The sequence below is a fragment of the Suillus paluster genome (assembly GCF_016628075.1).
Source record: "Suillus paluster strain FC165 chromosome Unknown EDB91scaffold_112, whole genome shotgun sequence".
NCBI lineage: Eukaryota > Fungi > Basidiomycota > Agaricomycetes > Boletales > Suillaceae > Suillus > Suillus paluster.
The window spans coordinates 50,112-64,944 of NW_024537672.1; the positions used below are offsets into that span (position 1 = coordinate 50,112).

The 14,833-nt window shown below is 48.0% G+C and overlaps 6 protein-coding genes across 6 annotated transcripts; 5 read left to right on the forward strand and 1 right to left on the reverse strand.

The window, feature by feature from the left end:
• The first annotated feature begins 946 nt into the window (after positions 1–946).
• Positions 947–1,823, forward strand: EDB91DRAFT_81690 (uncharacterized protein). The gene is made up of 4 exons (XM_041328500.1): positions 947–1,079; positions 1,147–1,253; positions 1,311–1,446; positions 1,599–1,823. The coding sequence occupies exons 1-4, from the start codon at positions 1,068–1,070 to the stop codon at positions 1,758–1,760; spliced, it is 417 nt and encodes a 138-aa protein (XP_041171074.1). The 5' UTR covers positions 947–1,067; the 3' UTR covers positions 1,761–1,823.
• Positions 1,824–3,720: 1,897 nt separating this feature from the next.
• Positions 3,721–4,704, forward strand: EDB91DRAFT_1061993 (uncharacterized protein; the record flags this gene model as incomplete). The annotated part of the gene is made up of 4 exons (XM_041314497.1): positions 3,721–3,779; positions 3,950–4,277; positions 4,333–4,495; positions 4,550–4,704. The coding sequence occupies 4 exons, from the start codon at positions 3,721–3,723 to the stop codon at positions 4,702–4,704; spliced, it is 705 nt and encodes a 234-aa protein (XP_041171075.1).
• A 1,117-nt stretch (positions 4,705–5,821) lies between these two features.
• Positions 5,822–7,915, forward strand: EDB91DRAFT_1061970 (uncharacterized protein; the record flags this gene model as incomplete). Its single annotated transcript, XM_041314496.1, has 8 exons — positions 5,822–6,332; positions 6,389–6,450; positions 6,520–7,043; position 7,097; positions 7,145–7,340; positions 7,419–7,540; positions 7,592–7,684; positions 7,739–7,915. The coding sequence occupies 8 exons, from the start codon at positions 5,822–5,824 to the stop codon at positions 7,913–7,915; spliced, it is 1,686 nt and encodes a 561-aa protein (XP_041171076.1).
• A 2,559-nt stretch (positions 7,916–10,474) lies between these two features.
• Positions 10,475–12,083, forward strand: EDB91DRAFT_81834 (uncharacterized protein). The gene is made up of 2 exons (XM_041328506.1): positions 10,475–10,698; positions 10,756–12,083. The coding sequence occupies exons 1-2, from the start codon at positions 10,645–10,647 to the stop codon at positions 11,659–11,661; spliced, it is 960 nt and encodes a 319-aa protein (XP_041171077.1). The 5' UTR covers positions 10,475–10,644; the 3' UTR covers positions 11,662–12,083.
• A 421-nt stretch (positions 12,084–12,504) lies between these two features.
• On the reverse strand, positions 12,505–13,124 carry EDB91DRAFT_1350636 (uncharacterized protein; the record flags this gene model as incomplete). The annotated part of the gene is made up of 3 exons (XM_041326081.1): positions 13,064–13,124; positions 12,925–13,004; positions 12,505–12,869 (listed from the first exon to the last, which is right to left on the reverse strand). Exons 1-3 carry the CDS (start codon positions 13,075–13,077, stop codon positions 12,505–12,507), a joined length of 459 nt encoding a protein of 152 aa, XP_041171078.1. The 5' UTR covers positions 13,078–13,124.
• A 58-nt stretch (positions 13,125–13,182) lies between these two features.
• On the forward strand, positions 13,183–14,797 carry EDB91DRAFT_1208810 (60Kd inner membrane protein-domain-containing protein). Its single transcript, XM_041320739.1, has 5 exons — positions 13,183–13,322; positions 13,373–13,421; positions 13,472–14,284; positions 14,337–14,447; positions 14,498–14,797. Exons 1-5 carry the CDS (start codon positions 13,261–13,263, stop codon positions 14,723–14,725), a joined length of 1,263 nt encoding a protein of 420 aa, XP_041171079.1. The 5' UTR covers positions 13,183–13,260; the 3' UTR covers positions 14,726–14,797.
• The last annotated feature ends 36 nt before the right edge of the window (positions 14,798–14,833 follow it).

The following is a 14,833-nucleotide window of genomic DNA, read 5'->3' on the forward strand; positions in this document are numbered from 1 at the left end:
CTGCGCTACAAGTTTTTCGGTGAAGGCTGGCTTGGAGTTCTCGATTATGTAGTACCCAGCTGAACGGCGTTCGGAGATGAGTTAGCTCAAAAAATATTGTGCCAAAAGGAAGAAAGGGAAACACGTAGTGGACGTTTTAGTCGGCGCACGAACTTCTCAGATTGGTTCTAGCCCAGAGGTCACGGAAGTTGCAGTGTCAAGCCATTCAATGCTCGGGACTCAGTCCTTATTAGTCTACAGAGATATGTGAGTAACAAGGTTGAGGCTCTTCCAAGTAAGTACAGAGTTTACGAAGGAAAATTTAAAATGCTGTTGTTCGGCATGTTGCGTGAGTCAGTAATCGCGGCGTTGAAGTTACAGACTCCGCTCAGCTAATGGAGTCGCATACCAATCGCATATAATCTAAGTACTATGTATATACAATCTTCTATTATCTATTTATAACAATACCGATAATATAGAATATGCTATAGCCTTCCTGCAGTTATCATTTGGAACCCTGGACATCTCCCCGTGTTCCCATACCCTCGACACGGCACCTCTTCCCTGTCCATGTCGCGGAATAACTTCCGCCAGCTCTACCGCAGCTATCGTTGATGACGTGGCTACGCCATACTGATGGGCGGTAAACGGAACAAGATGACGAGTTCTTATCGATATACTCTGCGGCCACTGATTATAGGAACATATAATACGTTACATCTATGCGCGCTGCTCTCACGACATTTGCCGCCCAAACTCGCAAGAACAAGACTTTGCCGTGAAGGTGAGGCCGCTATTACCCCACAAAAGAATGGTCAACTTGGGACGAGGCATGACAGCTAGAGCAGGTAGATCTAGGGTCAACAACAGGCTGGGCAGCATCGGCCATTGCGCTGGGACTGTCCATGATGCCCATCACAGCCTACAAGGTCGCCGTTAAATACACAAGATGCCCAGCTGATGGCAGAGCTTTTATCTCACGAAGAAGTTGCAGATAAGACCATGGTGATTCCCTGACTGACGACTGACCTAGCTGAATATGCTCAAGCTTTCCCTTGCGGGTTTCGTCAACATTGTCAATTTTTATGGCCATGGCCGTGAGTCTGGCCGCTTTCCTTTTATGTTCAGCTTGTTGAGATACCACCTTTTTTTTTTCCATGTCAGGGTCTTCTCCTAGGGATATTCGGATACTTTCGTGGGACAGACCACCAATATTCCGGGGTCGCGAGGCAAGCTTTTGACCCAAGCCTTAGTGCAATGCATGATCCTCGGTCGGTGCACATACATTATGCTTCCAGTCGCAGTTACGGATAAGACATCTTGTCCAGGTTCGTGATAGCTGCCGTATCTAGTAATCGTGCCGAATGGCATGACTTCTTTCAGGGTGCGGCGACTGGGGTAATCGGGCGTCTCAGGTTTGGGCGCTCCTCCTACTATGTCCCTTCGGGCAATATAAATTATCAGGTACGTAGGGGTACGGAAAGAATGCGAATGCTATACTACAGGGTCTACCCAGATCTAGTGTGCAGAAGTACACCAGTGACGTGGGACTTACGAAGTTTTTAACATCGACACATTCTCATGTCAGATCGATGACCTCCTGCTTAATATCCTAGGACATGCTATCCGTCTCTCTCATAACTCGCCAACCACAATGTTTACCGTCCTTATCACCCTTCGCACGTTGCATCGCCTCTCATGAACGAATTATTCCACCCTTGCAAGCAGACAGACCGCATTGCAGACTCATTCACACGACTCCTGCAAAGGTCAAATAGTCAGTGTATCCTTTCCAGGATGTGAATGATGTAATCCCGACGCTAGCCCCGACCATTCCGGAACTCCGCGCGACACCACTTTTGCATCACCGCGATGACACTTGGGCTTTAGCCTTATATATGCTTTTATAAACTTATCAGGCAAAACCCAAGAAACCAGTAGTACTCGCTCAACCAATAGCTGTCGAGCGGGCCACAGAAGATTTTGCCCAAATGGCATGCAGGCATGCCTTCACGGCATCTGCATGTTCTACACCCCACTATCTGCCGTACTACAAGTACAGTAAACGTTGTTTGACATACTGCGGTCGACTGGCGGTAATTTCGGACATGGACTTGAGAAATACATATTGGCGGAGTAGTACGCCCAGCGGAATATAGATTGGAGACGTCACCCATCCATCTGACTGTAGGCGAAGATTGAGCGGTCTCGCAGGTTGTGATGCTCACGGCTACGCTCGTATAGAACACCGAAACGATCAGTACTCGATCTCATGTTGAATATAATAGCGTTTGCACAACTCCACCCTAAAAATCATCGATGTGTAATCGAAGTGCGAGGGTGTGATAAGCGTCAAGAACGGATACGATTAGCGGGACCATCGTAAGCACTTACATTGACGGCCATCATATGGATACCCGAGGAACGACGGAAGCGCGTAGCATGCGAGCCTCGGGCGAGGAACGTTGACGTCTTTGCCAAATGGCAAATGGCACCGCGGCTTCTGCGAGACAGGTGACGAGTGACTATTTCATTCGAAAGGAGGGGTATGAGGGTAATTTCTTACTCGAACTCATTGGGACTAGCGGGACTAGATATCAAGCGACATTCCATAAACAACGAACATGCAGTCAATTTCCGCCTTATGAACTGAAACAGATCTCAGAGGGAAGGGAAAGCCTGAGTCCTGTCGGGCATGGTCATCAACGACTGATTCAGCGTGTTCTGGCGTGCCATATGAGTAACCGGCCGTCACTCCCTTTGGAAGTACTCACGGAAGAATCAACGAGAATTCGCAAAAGAAGTGTCTGGCTATGGGCGAGACGGCATTTCAGCTGTGTTGCATCATGACAGGGCAAATTTTCCCGCTGCGCAATTACTAGCTACTGTATGAATGAGAAAAGATAAAAGGGGGTAAACAAGCACTCGCCTTGTGTGTCATTAATTTCGCCACTGATCATCTTGAAACTCTCAGATAGACGAAGAAGGAATCACTTCAACACCGGGGCAACTAGGCCACCCAGGCCCCATCAGTTGCCTATACTTAAGAGCTTGCAGGTGATACGGGCGCTGGTATACGACAGCAATGTCGCCTATGTCACTATGAAAAAAAACAAGATAATCATTTGAAAGTGACGCATTTAAAGCAATGGAACTGATTCTTCCGGCGCATCTGTTCTTAAGGCACGTTCACTCACGCAAATAATTTCTGCATGTAACCCTGACAGAAAGTCCATGGATTAATGCACAGGAAGCCACGAGGCTAGCCTTAACGAAAGAGTGTGGTTCTGCAAGATGCAGGGTACCATATTCAATATGTTAGCAATCCCATCACACATGATAGTAATATTTACCAATTAGACGTACGAATTCTCAGCGCTGGTGAAAGTCGGCAGAAGCCAACAAGCTGCCTCATATCGGCCTAGCTTTCCCCCATCCGATGAGATAGAGAGAGTACCTCATACAGACAAGATCCTGATGGGGCTATCCAGCTTTGCATTGAATAGATAACCAACGATAGGTTGGCGCTACGTAGTAGCCCGTAGGAGTAGTAGGTACTCGTTGGTGTAATAGGAGTGGTTGTACCAAGAGTCATTCACCTACTTACTACTTAGGTAGTCTTTCTTACTAATGCTAAGGAACGTCACGTGGGCCGGCCCTAAACAGCTATCCCGATTTTTTTTTAAATTTTGAGCCTATCGATTGTTCAGATCATCCATCGCCGCAGCCTCGATAAAAATGTCTTTGAACCTCGGCGCCCTTGAGCAGCACCTGACTACTAGGTCTTACATTGAAGGGTGAGCTCTGTTTCATTATTCAGTTTTCTCTCGCGATGATCACTATGCTATGGTCCGTGTTTCCAAGAAGCGACTAGACACCGCTGCTCAGATATGCCGATAACTTTACCTAGTCTTCTGATTCTTCCTTGGCTTGTAACTCTTGGATTGAACTGATCTCTTTGCACCAGGTACACACCCTCTCAGGCAGACGTTTACGTTTACAACTTGCTCACAGCACCAGAGCCATCGAAGTACCCGCACTCTGCCAGATGGTACTCTCACATCAAATCGTATAGTGTGGAGCATGCAGCTTTACCCGGCACAAGTACCGCCGGCCAGTCGTTCGTTCAATCGGCATCCGCTCCGGCTCCAGCTCCTGCAGACGCTGACGCCGAAGAAGAAGTTGATCTCTTCGCTTCGGACGATGAAGACAACGAAGAATCAGAAAGGCTGAAAGCAGAGCGTGTTGCAGCTTACAATGCGAAGAAAGCAAATAAACCTAAAGCAGCTGCGAAGGTCGGTCTCTTCATTTATTGATATTCTCCTGCTTACGATGGCTGCCTGCATCTAGTCTGTTGTGACGTTGGAGGTCAAACCTTGGGATGACGAAACCGACATGGAAGCACTTGAGCAATCTGTGCGTTCTATTGAGCAGGAAGGTCTTGTATGGGGTGCCAGTAAGCTAGTCGCTGTCGGCTACGGCATCAAGAAGCTTCAAATTACCGTAGTTGTTGGTGAGTTCCCATCCGTCGTTGCATTAATGAGCGGATCATGACTTTCATGAACAGAGGACGAACTCGTTTCCTTAGATGATCTACAGGAGAAGCTTGCTGAATTCGAAGACTACGTCCAGAGCTCCGACATTGCTGCCATGCAGAGTAAGCGTCCTTCACTTCCTTGCAATCCTAAGGCTTATTGTTTTCTCCCAAAGAACTTTGATTGAAATGAGTGTTGACGAGGGAGATTTTGTAAGATGTGACGACGAAGTTAAGACGACGAAACATTGTAGGAAATGAGAAGTTTTTGTGTGATTCAATTGTTGTGAACGTGCGTGACGAATGTGCTAGCGTCTTGGTGAGCCAATTGAACCAATGCACGCTCTAGCATGTGCAGACAAGGATGATAAGTTATTCAATTGACATGTTCGCGCCACTGTCATGTTGCCCTATCACATGTACAAAACATGTATCAACATTGATTGTAAATTCTAGACCCTACAGGAGAAATGGTTGCTGCGCAAGCAATGCGTGAGTTCACATTTAGCTTCACCCACGCACATCTTTGTGAGTGTCATCACGCTAGATCGGTCAGTGGACAAGGTTAACTTCAAGCGGATGGGGAATGTAATGCGGTGCAAAGCTTCTGTTGCCTTTCTTGGCGCATCCTGGAAACCGTTTCAAACGCGTTTTGCCACCGCCATTTGACCGTTATCATAGGTCAACACACCATCGGAGTACCTCGATGCTCGGAACGCTTGTTACCATTTGACAACGTTCATCTCCGCGCTTGGGGAAGTTGCTGCGAAAGCGAAAGCTTTCCACGAGGCTTCTTGCCCTGAAAGCTCAAACGATGTCTCACAAAATATCATGGATCCGCTGGGTACTCATTTACTACGTTCAGTGGCGTGAGTCACACTACAAGCTCTTAGCCTTCTTGCTTTCACGTGCATAAGTGGTTATCATATACATTCAACTTGGGTGGTTAGCCCCGATTCACCGGTCTGAATAATGACTGCCAGGACAGCACGCCACATATATTGCCCCGTGCTAGATGTGGAAACCATTTGACCAAGCATTACGATGCGCTTCCGATAGCACTTGCTGTGAAGACGGATATATGAATTCGACCAGGCACACGGGTATGTAGTAGCCACGATTACAATCAAGATCGAATCTGGAGAACGTGTGTTTACCTCTCTTTCAGACGTTTCAATTTTCTCAACGAGAAAAGTAAACCTCCGCTTAGTTCGCGCGGCGATCTCGTTGCTCGAACGGCACTCCGCCACTCATTTCGTCTTTAGTTTAAAAGGCACTTGCAGTTATCATGGCTCACAGAGCATGATGCTTCCTCACCTCGAATCGATCCCTATCGATGTTCTGTCCCAGATCGCTTTCTTCACTGTTGCTTCCACACCATTCAACAACCTCGGCGCTGTTCTTCAGCTTCTTCTATGTAGTCGCCGGATGCACGATGCCCTCTCCCTGAAATCTTGTCCCCAGCTTTATGCGCGGGTATTTCGCACTAGATTTGACCTAGTTGCTCATCTCCGTCGCAGCAAACTAGCACCTCCTACGACTACGAATCTGGCATTGGAGTTACAGCGTCGATGTACGGTACTTCAACGCATCCGGCAACACCGTGTTACCGATCACAATACCCTTCCTGACCTCTGGACAATCTATTTAATGCTGTTGGAGAGCGATGGCATGAACGAATCTCAGCTTCATTCTGCCGGCATCGCGCAATATATACGTATCCTATTGGAACCTTGCCTTGGCCAGCAAGGGGTTCTCCGCGATGACACGGCTCGCGCATTAGCTATATCTGTCGCATGTTTGGTTTGGTCTCACAGTGAGGCTATTGTGCACTTTTCCAGTATGTAGACGTCCCTGATTTGCATCGTCCAGAGTTTATTACCAATCTGCCGGAGGAGGAACGCAGTCAGATGCTTTCTGAACTAAGACCTTTCGTCACAGGGTCGGCAAATGTGATGAAGTGACCGCGCCCATATATTAAACCAACACTGACATCATTTTAGGTTCTTCTCAATGTGAACAGTGGGACGAGAAGACGATGTCCTTTATCATCCAACGGATCGTACAACCGAGCACCAGAAGTGATGTCCGGCACATGTATTGAACATAAATGCCGGGCGCTCGTATCCTCACTCTACACTAGGGAATACGCGCTAACGGCCCCTAATCTTCTTTCCGCGTCAATCTTCCTAACTTTTGCACTCAAGGAAGCAACTGCTCTCCAAGTGCCCAAGCATTTACCACCAACTCAAGCGGTTGCGCGCCCCACGGAGCGCGATGGTCCTACTATAGAAGACTTCTTTGCCATCACAAGAAGAAGGACACCACTTGTCGCTGATTCGGGTCATCAAATCCCCTCCCGTGACTCCTTCGCGGATCGTACGGGAAGGAAGATGCGGGCATCAAGAAGTCTCGTTCATGATGAAGAGTTCTATCGTATTGCCCGTCGACTGGGCTTCCCAGATGACACTTGGGATCTTCGGTCGTGCATTGGGTTGCTGAGTGGAACTTGGGAAGGTACATACATGTGAGTGCTCGATATCATCGAAGACTAATCCTAGTTGATGAAGAATTCCACAGGGTAGGCGATTGTCGATACCTTGGAGTACTCGACTAATACACTTATAGACATCACCGTCATCGTTCTGTCGATGTCCTTCCCAGAAATCGGATCCCGCGGTTTCGCCTGATTTCGTGTGCAGACAGCCTATTCAATGCCGGCTCGAGGAACATCTGTGCTTTACCCCATGCATACCATTACCCAGTGTTCCACGGAATGGTGATTTTGGAGAGTCAGCATTCCAACATTTGTTTATGAATGATTGTGAAGGAACTACTGTGCGTATTCTTACTGTGCTCCAAAATTAGTGACACGACTGTCATGCCTTCCCACCTCAGAAAGCGAATGAATTCTCGGAAGCCACAGGATCATCAAAACATCGATATGAACTTTTTCGCCCAACCGATACCTCCGAGAGATACAGGGACCCACGGCAGGCCCTGGATGTCGTGATTACTGGCGAAGTGAATATTTCGTTATGATAAGGTTTTTCTGATGTTCACGCTTTTGTCCAGACTCCACGCAGGCTGGAAGCCACCTGGGGTGCATTTATCTTTTTCGGACGAATTCGCTCGTCTGATGGACTCGTCACTCTAACGAGAAAACCAGTTAGTCCTGCTTCACTCGACAGATTTTTCAGATTCACAGGACATTTGGTACAGAAATACCCAGGTGACGAGGGACGTGGGACGTGGATATTTGAAGGTTACATTCACAGCAGACGTTCCTTCGTCGGACGTTGGAGATCTTTTGGTCTATCTGAACGTGAGAGCTTGCGGGGCATTTTCAGTTTGACAAAGGTGGAGCATCCGCCTTCCCATCTTTACTGTGGACTGTAGGCGATACATTGTGCAAATACATTTTAATGCTCATTTATGGAGATAACACGGAGGTCCGCACAAAACTTGAAGTTATTAGTTGTGGGAAGGGGAAGGAGCGTGGACAGAACTTCCCACTACTAGCCCCTTAAGTTCCTGGTCTTTCACCTTCTGCTGATCAACGAAGCCGAAATTCAACCCTGCGTTTTGACGCGTCATTCACCACTGTTCTCGGGATAGCCCCAGGAACGCGATGCTTTTAGTCATAGGCTTTGATAGGCGCGTCCTTTCCACAATATATTAATGAGATTGAGAGCCCTTGCTTCAGTGCTCAGAAAAACTCGAAAGATCAACGTAAAGATAAGATGGTGACATCCCCTCGGTTGAATGACTCTCAGCATGCTCAAAAATTGAGGACAGAATAGAATATTAATAAATTGCTTTTGAATGTGCCGCGATGCCGTCCGGCAGCACCGAGGATGTACGTGGTCCGTCACTGTATCGTGAATTTGAACTGCACAACCAGAAACTCTGCGGGGTTCGACGGGTGTGACATAATGTTACCTCTTACTTTTCCGTGTCCGACTGAGTATTTAACGTCCGAATGAGTGGTAGATTCTACAGCTTCGAATGAATTATGACCGTTAACGAACGAAGTTGATTGGCTGACTACCCTGATGCACCTACCCTGATACACCTGCGATATCCCCTGACGTAATCGTCGTCGTCGCTTATTGCGGTGTACAAGATTACCGGTGCGCGACACGGAGACACCTCTGGTTGCGAGGATTTATCTGATTGCGCATCATCCCGATTCACCGTTCTTCTATTCCTCGAGTTCACGGTGCCGAACATAGATACACAACTCGAGTACAGTGTGGAGGTCAATCACCGTCGCCCCGAGTTCCGGCTTCTGTCAATAGAAACTCTCCGCCATGATATGCAATTTGCGTTAATTCACTCAGCTGATTATCGTTTCTACGATTTCCAATTGATTTCCAATAGCTCTTCTGCATCATGTATTTTGCCCGTCGGCAGGTTATCCGGTCATCCAAGTGCAACCGCTGAGCAGTTACGTGAAAGCGCTCCCGATATTGTATACTGGTGGCGACATTGATGACGATATGCGGCACGAGGAACGATGATGAGCGCATATGCATGCAACACCTCGACGGAAATGAGCGATATGATCGCAACGGGCCCGAGTGCGGCTTATTTCACCGATCTATTTGACCAGATTCGAACTCGAAATGGTTGTGGCCAACCAAGACACCGGCACTGCTGACTCCTGAAGCTTGAACGTTCATGGATTGTGAACACTAGGTCTACGACAGAGATGACTTTGAGGGTGCAAAGGAATTCTGGAGAAGACATATACCGTACCGCATTACATATACAGGTCAGGCTTCGTTCACGAGTCAGCGCTCTCTCCGAGGGAGTAACACAACTATCACTGGGTGCATTGAAGGCAACGGATCTCAATTGTTACTAGATGGAATAATGCGGCAAAAAAGTGATCATCACGATAAGCAATTATGAGACACTCGGCGCTTACCGCTCTGTAATGAACCCTTGACGTAGTGGTAGAATATCAGTTGATCTTACCGCATGCCCGGCCCAGGGCAGATAAGCAGCCTGAACTGAGCGAAGATCCAGCTCTCTGGCCAAACAACTTACTGTAACGAGTACGATACAATCTGAGCTCCGAGTCCTTGTGCTCTGAGTGCTTTCCTTGTATGTACACACCATGTATTGGACGCAGAAGTAACTTAACTGACAAGAATCCAGATAGGTTGGGGTATGCGAAGAGAAGCAGTGTTAGCACAACAGTGTGGATTCTGAAGGTGACGTCACCCGAGTCGGGTGAAAGTGGCGATGGACTTGCTGGGGTGGAACGTAGACTTGTTCATGTCCGTAGGTTTTTCTGGGGAAAGGAAAGAACAGCCTTCTGTACTAGGAATTCTTATCACTCACCCCAATGCTGTGAGAAAGAATTCACCTGACGCAGATCAAAAGTGGGTACTTCAAGTAGGGCGTTTATGGTGAGTCCCATGGGTTGACACTCGACAGGTCACAGTGTGTACTAGATCCGTGTTCAATCGGATATGGGTAAGCGCTGGTACGTATGTACATACAACTTACAAGAAAATTTTTCTATGCCTTTTGTAAGTGTGCGGATGCCATATTGCGGCCCGATCAGCCAACAGCTGATCCGTGGAGTGCGACTCAAGGGAACAGATCTGAGTGTTGGATTTAGTCAGGTACATTGACACAGAGGTATGGTCACACTCACACTCGTGGAGGCCAACCGATAAGGTGAAAGAGCAAGCGGAGCAGTGCCTCAATTCGTACCTGCATTCCCCCACATCCATGCTACGACCAAAGGTACATTAAAAAAATGATGCAGGGATAGTCCCCTTGCATGAAACTGGGGTAAGCGACACTAAGCGAGTCAAAAATGCTGAGGGTGGGACTGCATGAGATAGTCGTATTCGACAATCCTATGTTGGGTGCATGTATTTGATTCAACCGTTGCTAGCAGGCTGGCAGAACCTGCACGACCGTAACATCCAAGCCCAGAACCAAGCCCTCTCAGCCGCTGTTATATGTATTTGGCTTTGTTTGCATAGGAAGGTCTTTTCCCATGATGATGGCTTTCTTTCACAACAAAAAACCATCGTCGCCATCGTCGTCGCCATCGACAGCAAAGAACACGTCCACTCGTTGATATCTATCATACCCGCCTTGCAATGAAGTCATTTGCTATTCTGTCCTTATTTATCGTTGCTTCGGTGGCACAGTCTGTAAGCCTCAAGTTTGGTGAAATCATTGGTTGCTAGACTGACACCTTGAACCCTTAGTCCTCCAATCCATATATTCCGTCAGGAATCAGTCAAGGTTGTTCAAACTATTTAGTTAGTTTGAACAGCAATGTCACCTTTTCCTCCTGCACAACTCCAATTATCTCTGCGACATCACAATTTGCACCGGGGGTCAGCTCGAGCAGCATCAACACGACCACCATTAACACTGCATTGAGCAACCTCTGCTCGACATCTGCGTTTAATGCATGCCCTGACAGCACTGTTCGCGCTCAGTTGATGGCGTACTACTCGGCATGCTCAGTAGAGCTTACGACCAGTCTCAACATCGATGTCCTCAGGACTTATGATGTCCTCTATACCCTGACGCCACTCAGACAAGCCGTATGCTCCAAGGCTGATAACGGGCAATACTGTGTCACGCAGCTGAACATCACATCCAGTAGTTCTGCGACTGGAAATGTGGCCGTGGTCACCTCCCCAAAACAAGATGTGCTGCAGCAATACCTATACACAACGCCTGATCTAGCTAGCGGGGTGTCCTCACGTCGGGACGTCAGCAACACCACCACTGCACTCATTCCCAACACCACAACGTATCAGGATACCAACCTTGTCTTCCTCTTCCTTCAACCCAGCATGACTTCGACTCAGCTCTGCACCACTTGCACACGCAACACTCTCACGCCATACATCACGTTCGAGTCCAGCCTCCCCTACGCCCCAGGTCTGAGCAACAGCTTGCTGCTCCGTGGCCAGACCGCTCTTTACAATGCCATCCTGGCAAATTGCACGTCTGGCTTCCTGAGCGGCGCTGTGCAGGCCGCCGGCGGCCTGTCTGGTGGCATTCTCAGTAGCAGTGCTCCCCGGTCAATCAGTGCAGATCTATCGTTGCTTGTCAGTGCTATGTTGGGTGCTGCAGGTCTCGCAATCACAGCTTTCTGAGGTCCACGTTATACCAGTCTGGTGGGACTTGTAGCTGATAGTTGTGGAGTTTGGAAGGCTGTCGATGATGACTGGAATGGATCTATCTTCTTCTATTATACCTATTGCGATCCCACTTTAGACAAATACCCTCCAGGCGTCATTTACGAAGTTGTTTGTCGTTTTCCCTTTCCCTTTTTGATTCGTTTGGACATGGTGTGCTTGGAATTACTTCAGTCGTGTCACTCGGTAAAGAGTCGACTCAATAATACCAACATACACATCTCATTAATTAATGATACAGTGCTGAGCGCCGAATGATTTTATGTCCCTGAAGTACTCAATGATCTGCACGTTCTTCCAGCGACCACTTGATTTGAATACACGCTTGGCGAGGGCTTGCTCTTGAGTCTGATGGTTGCTACGGTAGGCGTTGTGGTTGACAGGAACCGCACCCTGACCGGGACCTCTTGAATTGCGGCGGTGTTCTAAATGGACATGCGTTTTATGGCGTGGCTAGCTTTATAGCTGATTGAGCGCTATAAACAAGCAACTCGGTGGAAGGAACATATCCATAGCGGAGATTGATTGAACAGATCCACGGGATGCCCCATCGAAAATGCGAGTGGGTTTAATACTTACAATGGTAGCAATCTGTAGCAATGCATCAACACTAAATGGCGTATCAAAGGCTCCACAGGTGCCTACGCTAGAAAACGCGAGGTAGTCGGATGCGGGTGTGAAATAACAACTTGACCAGCCAGTGCTGTGGTACAATTTAGTTCGGAAGGAACTAGTTAGCTAAAACAGCGCACTGTGGCCAATGTACGAGGCGGTCACCGCACATGAAAGACTCAGAAAGAGTTACATTTGAAGGACAAACGCAAGCAATAGGATCTCTACTACCATCACGAGGGCACCAATGGCAACAACATCACGTCCAGCCGTTATGAACGGACTGACCATATTCTCGTCTGTCTTCCTGCCCGACGGTAGGGAGCGCTTGCTGATAGAGAGCACTGGTTTTCGATTGATCGGCGAAGTCATGCCGTGAATGTCGAGCACGAATATACCCGAGAGCGAAAAGGAGAATGGAGAGAACGAGATAGAGAATACCGACTGTTCGATGTTATAGGAAACAGCAGGTGACGGGGGGAATGAGATCGCGGTCATCATGGAAAAAGTCAAGGACGAAAGACTCACTTCGAAGAAAACGCGAATCGAACAGCCTGAGTGCCGTTAGTGCATACCCAAGGGTAGCAATGGCAGTACGACGATATGCACCATTAAACGTGCGGTTGCGTGCACGAAGTTCATTGAGCTCAAGGACATCAAGCGGCACAAACGAATCTGCTCTGTGACCCCTAAATTATGATACTCATGTTTATGATATCGGGGGTCATTTCGTAGATTTAGAGCTCACCTGTATGTGTGCATGATGGAGGTGAAGTGCAGCGTGAGTCGAGCTGGCTCAATTTGGTGTTGTGACAGTGGTGAGAAACTGGTTTGGCTCGGTTCGGCACATTTTATTCTTCAGAATCACAACTTGTTCTTCCAACTCAAGCACAAGTTGCACGTGAAGGTGGTGGTCAGCTCGAGCAGAGTCCAGGTTTGACATCGATGGTTCTGTCTGCCACACTACGCATAGGCAGTCGCTTGAGTCCCAGGGTCTCTGGTGCAAGGTATTTTTCCAACGATTCTACTCGCATAACACTGCTGACGGACACTACAGAATATGGCTGCAAGTGCCTCAAAGCCAAACACGTTCTTTAGTTTTGCAGGTGCGCGTTATCGAGTACCATATGACATCGGTTACTCAGTCTTACTGCAGCACTCAAAATTTGTGCCGAGGGTGCTCTCTTACCAACGTATACCGCATAGTCGTAATTTTTGGTGGTCAAAATCGGCAATACCTGAGCAGCAGGTAGCATCGGCAGTGGAGTCAGCACCAGATTCCAGTATCAACACCATCTCTACTGTTGTGGACACGGAACCAGCAACAGCAGTCGATACGGCGACACTAGACTCTGCTCCCATACCAGGAACTACCTCGCAGGATAGTTTAACAAGCGTTGCTAACAGCGATGCGGGTATCGATATTTCTGCGGTTGATACCGTCATCTCACCTCTTCAATATGGAGATTTAGCAGAACTAGGTCTCACTGGCTGGTCACCGGCTGGGATCATACGGTGGTCATTCGAAATTCTACAAGTCAGCAGTGGAATGCCGTGGTTTTACACGATCATCGCTGGAACACTTTTCTGGCGTTTGATCATCTTACCTGCCAACGTCATGAGCCTTCGCAACTCGTCACGTTTGCTTCCCTATACCGATCAACTGCAGGCCGTGACGACAGAATGGAAACAGATCAACACTGGTGACCGCCTTGCATTGCAACGTATATCCCTAAAGAGACAGAAAATTTACGAAAAAGCGGGGGCGCGGGTGCTTCCCTCCATTATCATGCCTTTTGTTCAAATCCCGGTCACGTTGGGTTTGTTCTTTGCTGTCAGGAAGATGACCCTGCTTCCTGTCGAGCAGCTCAAGCAGAGCGGCGTCTTTTTTCTACCTGACTTGACTATGGCAGACCCATACTACATCCTGCCAATCTTGTCTACTGTTGCCATTAACATCCAAATGTCGGTGCGTGTATTCAGAAGTTATGCACTGAGGAATTACTAAACGGCGTTCACAGGTGATGAAGGGAGACGTTAATTTCGCTGAGAAACCCGACATGGCACATATCATGAATTACATGCGCATCTTTTCATTCCTGAGCGTCCCTCTCATGGGCTCATTGCCTAGCGTAAGTTTTCTCTGTCCGTTCTTACATTTTCGATCCTAATGATCATTCAGGGTTTGTGGTTGTCCATCCTGACTGGCGTGATGGTGTCATGCCTGCAGTCCTTCATCCTACAACGCGCAACGGTGCGCAGGTGGCTCAAGATATCTCCTCGTGTCGAACCAAAGGTCAAGCCACCCACTATGATGGAATCCATGCAGTACGCGAAATCGTGGTACATGGGCAAGAGGAGTGAGATCACTGCTGCTCGAGCTCAGGCAGCAAAAACTCAGAGGAGATGAGACATTCAGTGAGGCAATATGCATAGAGGCTATTGTATATTTAAATTAATACACCCGTGCTCTGCTCGTTCTACTCGGTTGCAAGTCAAAGTTTGAGAAGATATCAAT

Coding starts and splice junctions, on each gene's coding strand:
- EDB91DRAFT_81690 (XM_041328500.1), top strand. Junction 1,254..1,310: donor AGTGCAATGCATGATCCTCG/GTCGGTGCACAT, acceptor CATCTTGTCCAG/GTTCGTGATAGCTGCCGTAT. Junction 1,447..1,598: donor CGGGCAATATAAATTATCAG/GTACGTAGGGGT, acceptor TTAATATCCTAG/GACATGCTATCCGTCTCTCT.
- EDB91DRAFT_81834 (XM_041328506.1), top strand. CDS start 10,645: ATGAAGTCATTTGCTATTCTGTCCTTATTTATCGTTGCTTCGGTGGCA. Junction 10,699..10,755: donor TTGCTTCGGTGGCACAGTCT/GTAAGCCTCAAG, acceptor TTGAACCCTTAG/TCCTCCAATCCATATATTCC.
- EDB91DRAFT_1208810 (XM_041320739.1), top strand. CDS start 13,261: ATGGTTCTGTCTGCCACACTACGCATAGGCAGTCGCTTGAGTCCCAGG. Junction 13,422..13,471: donor CACGTTCTTTAGTTTTGCAG/GTGCGCGTTATC, acceptor GTCTTACTGCAG/CACTCAAAATTTGTGCCGAG. Junction 14,448..14,497: donor TCATGGGCTCATTGCCTAGC/GTAAGTTTTCTC, acceptor ATGATCATTCAG/GGTTTGTGGTTGTCCATCCT.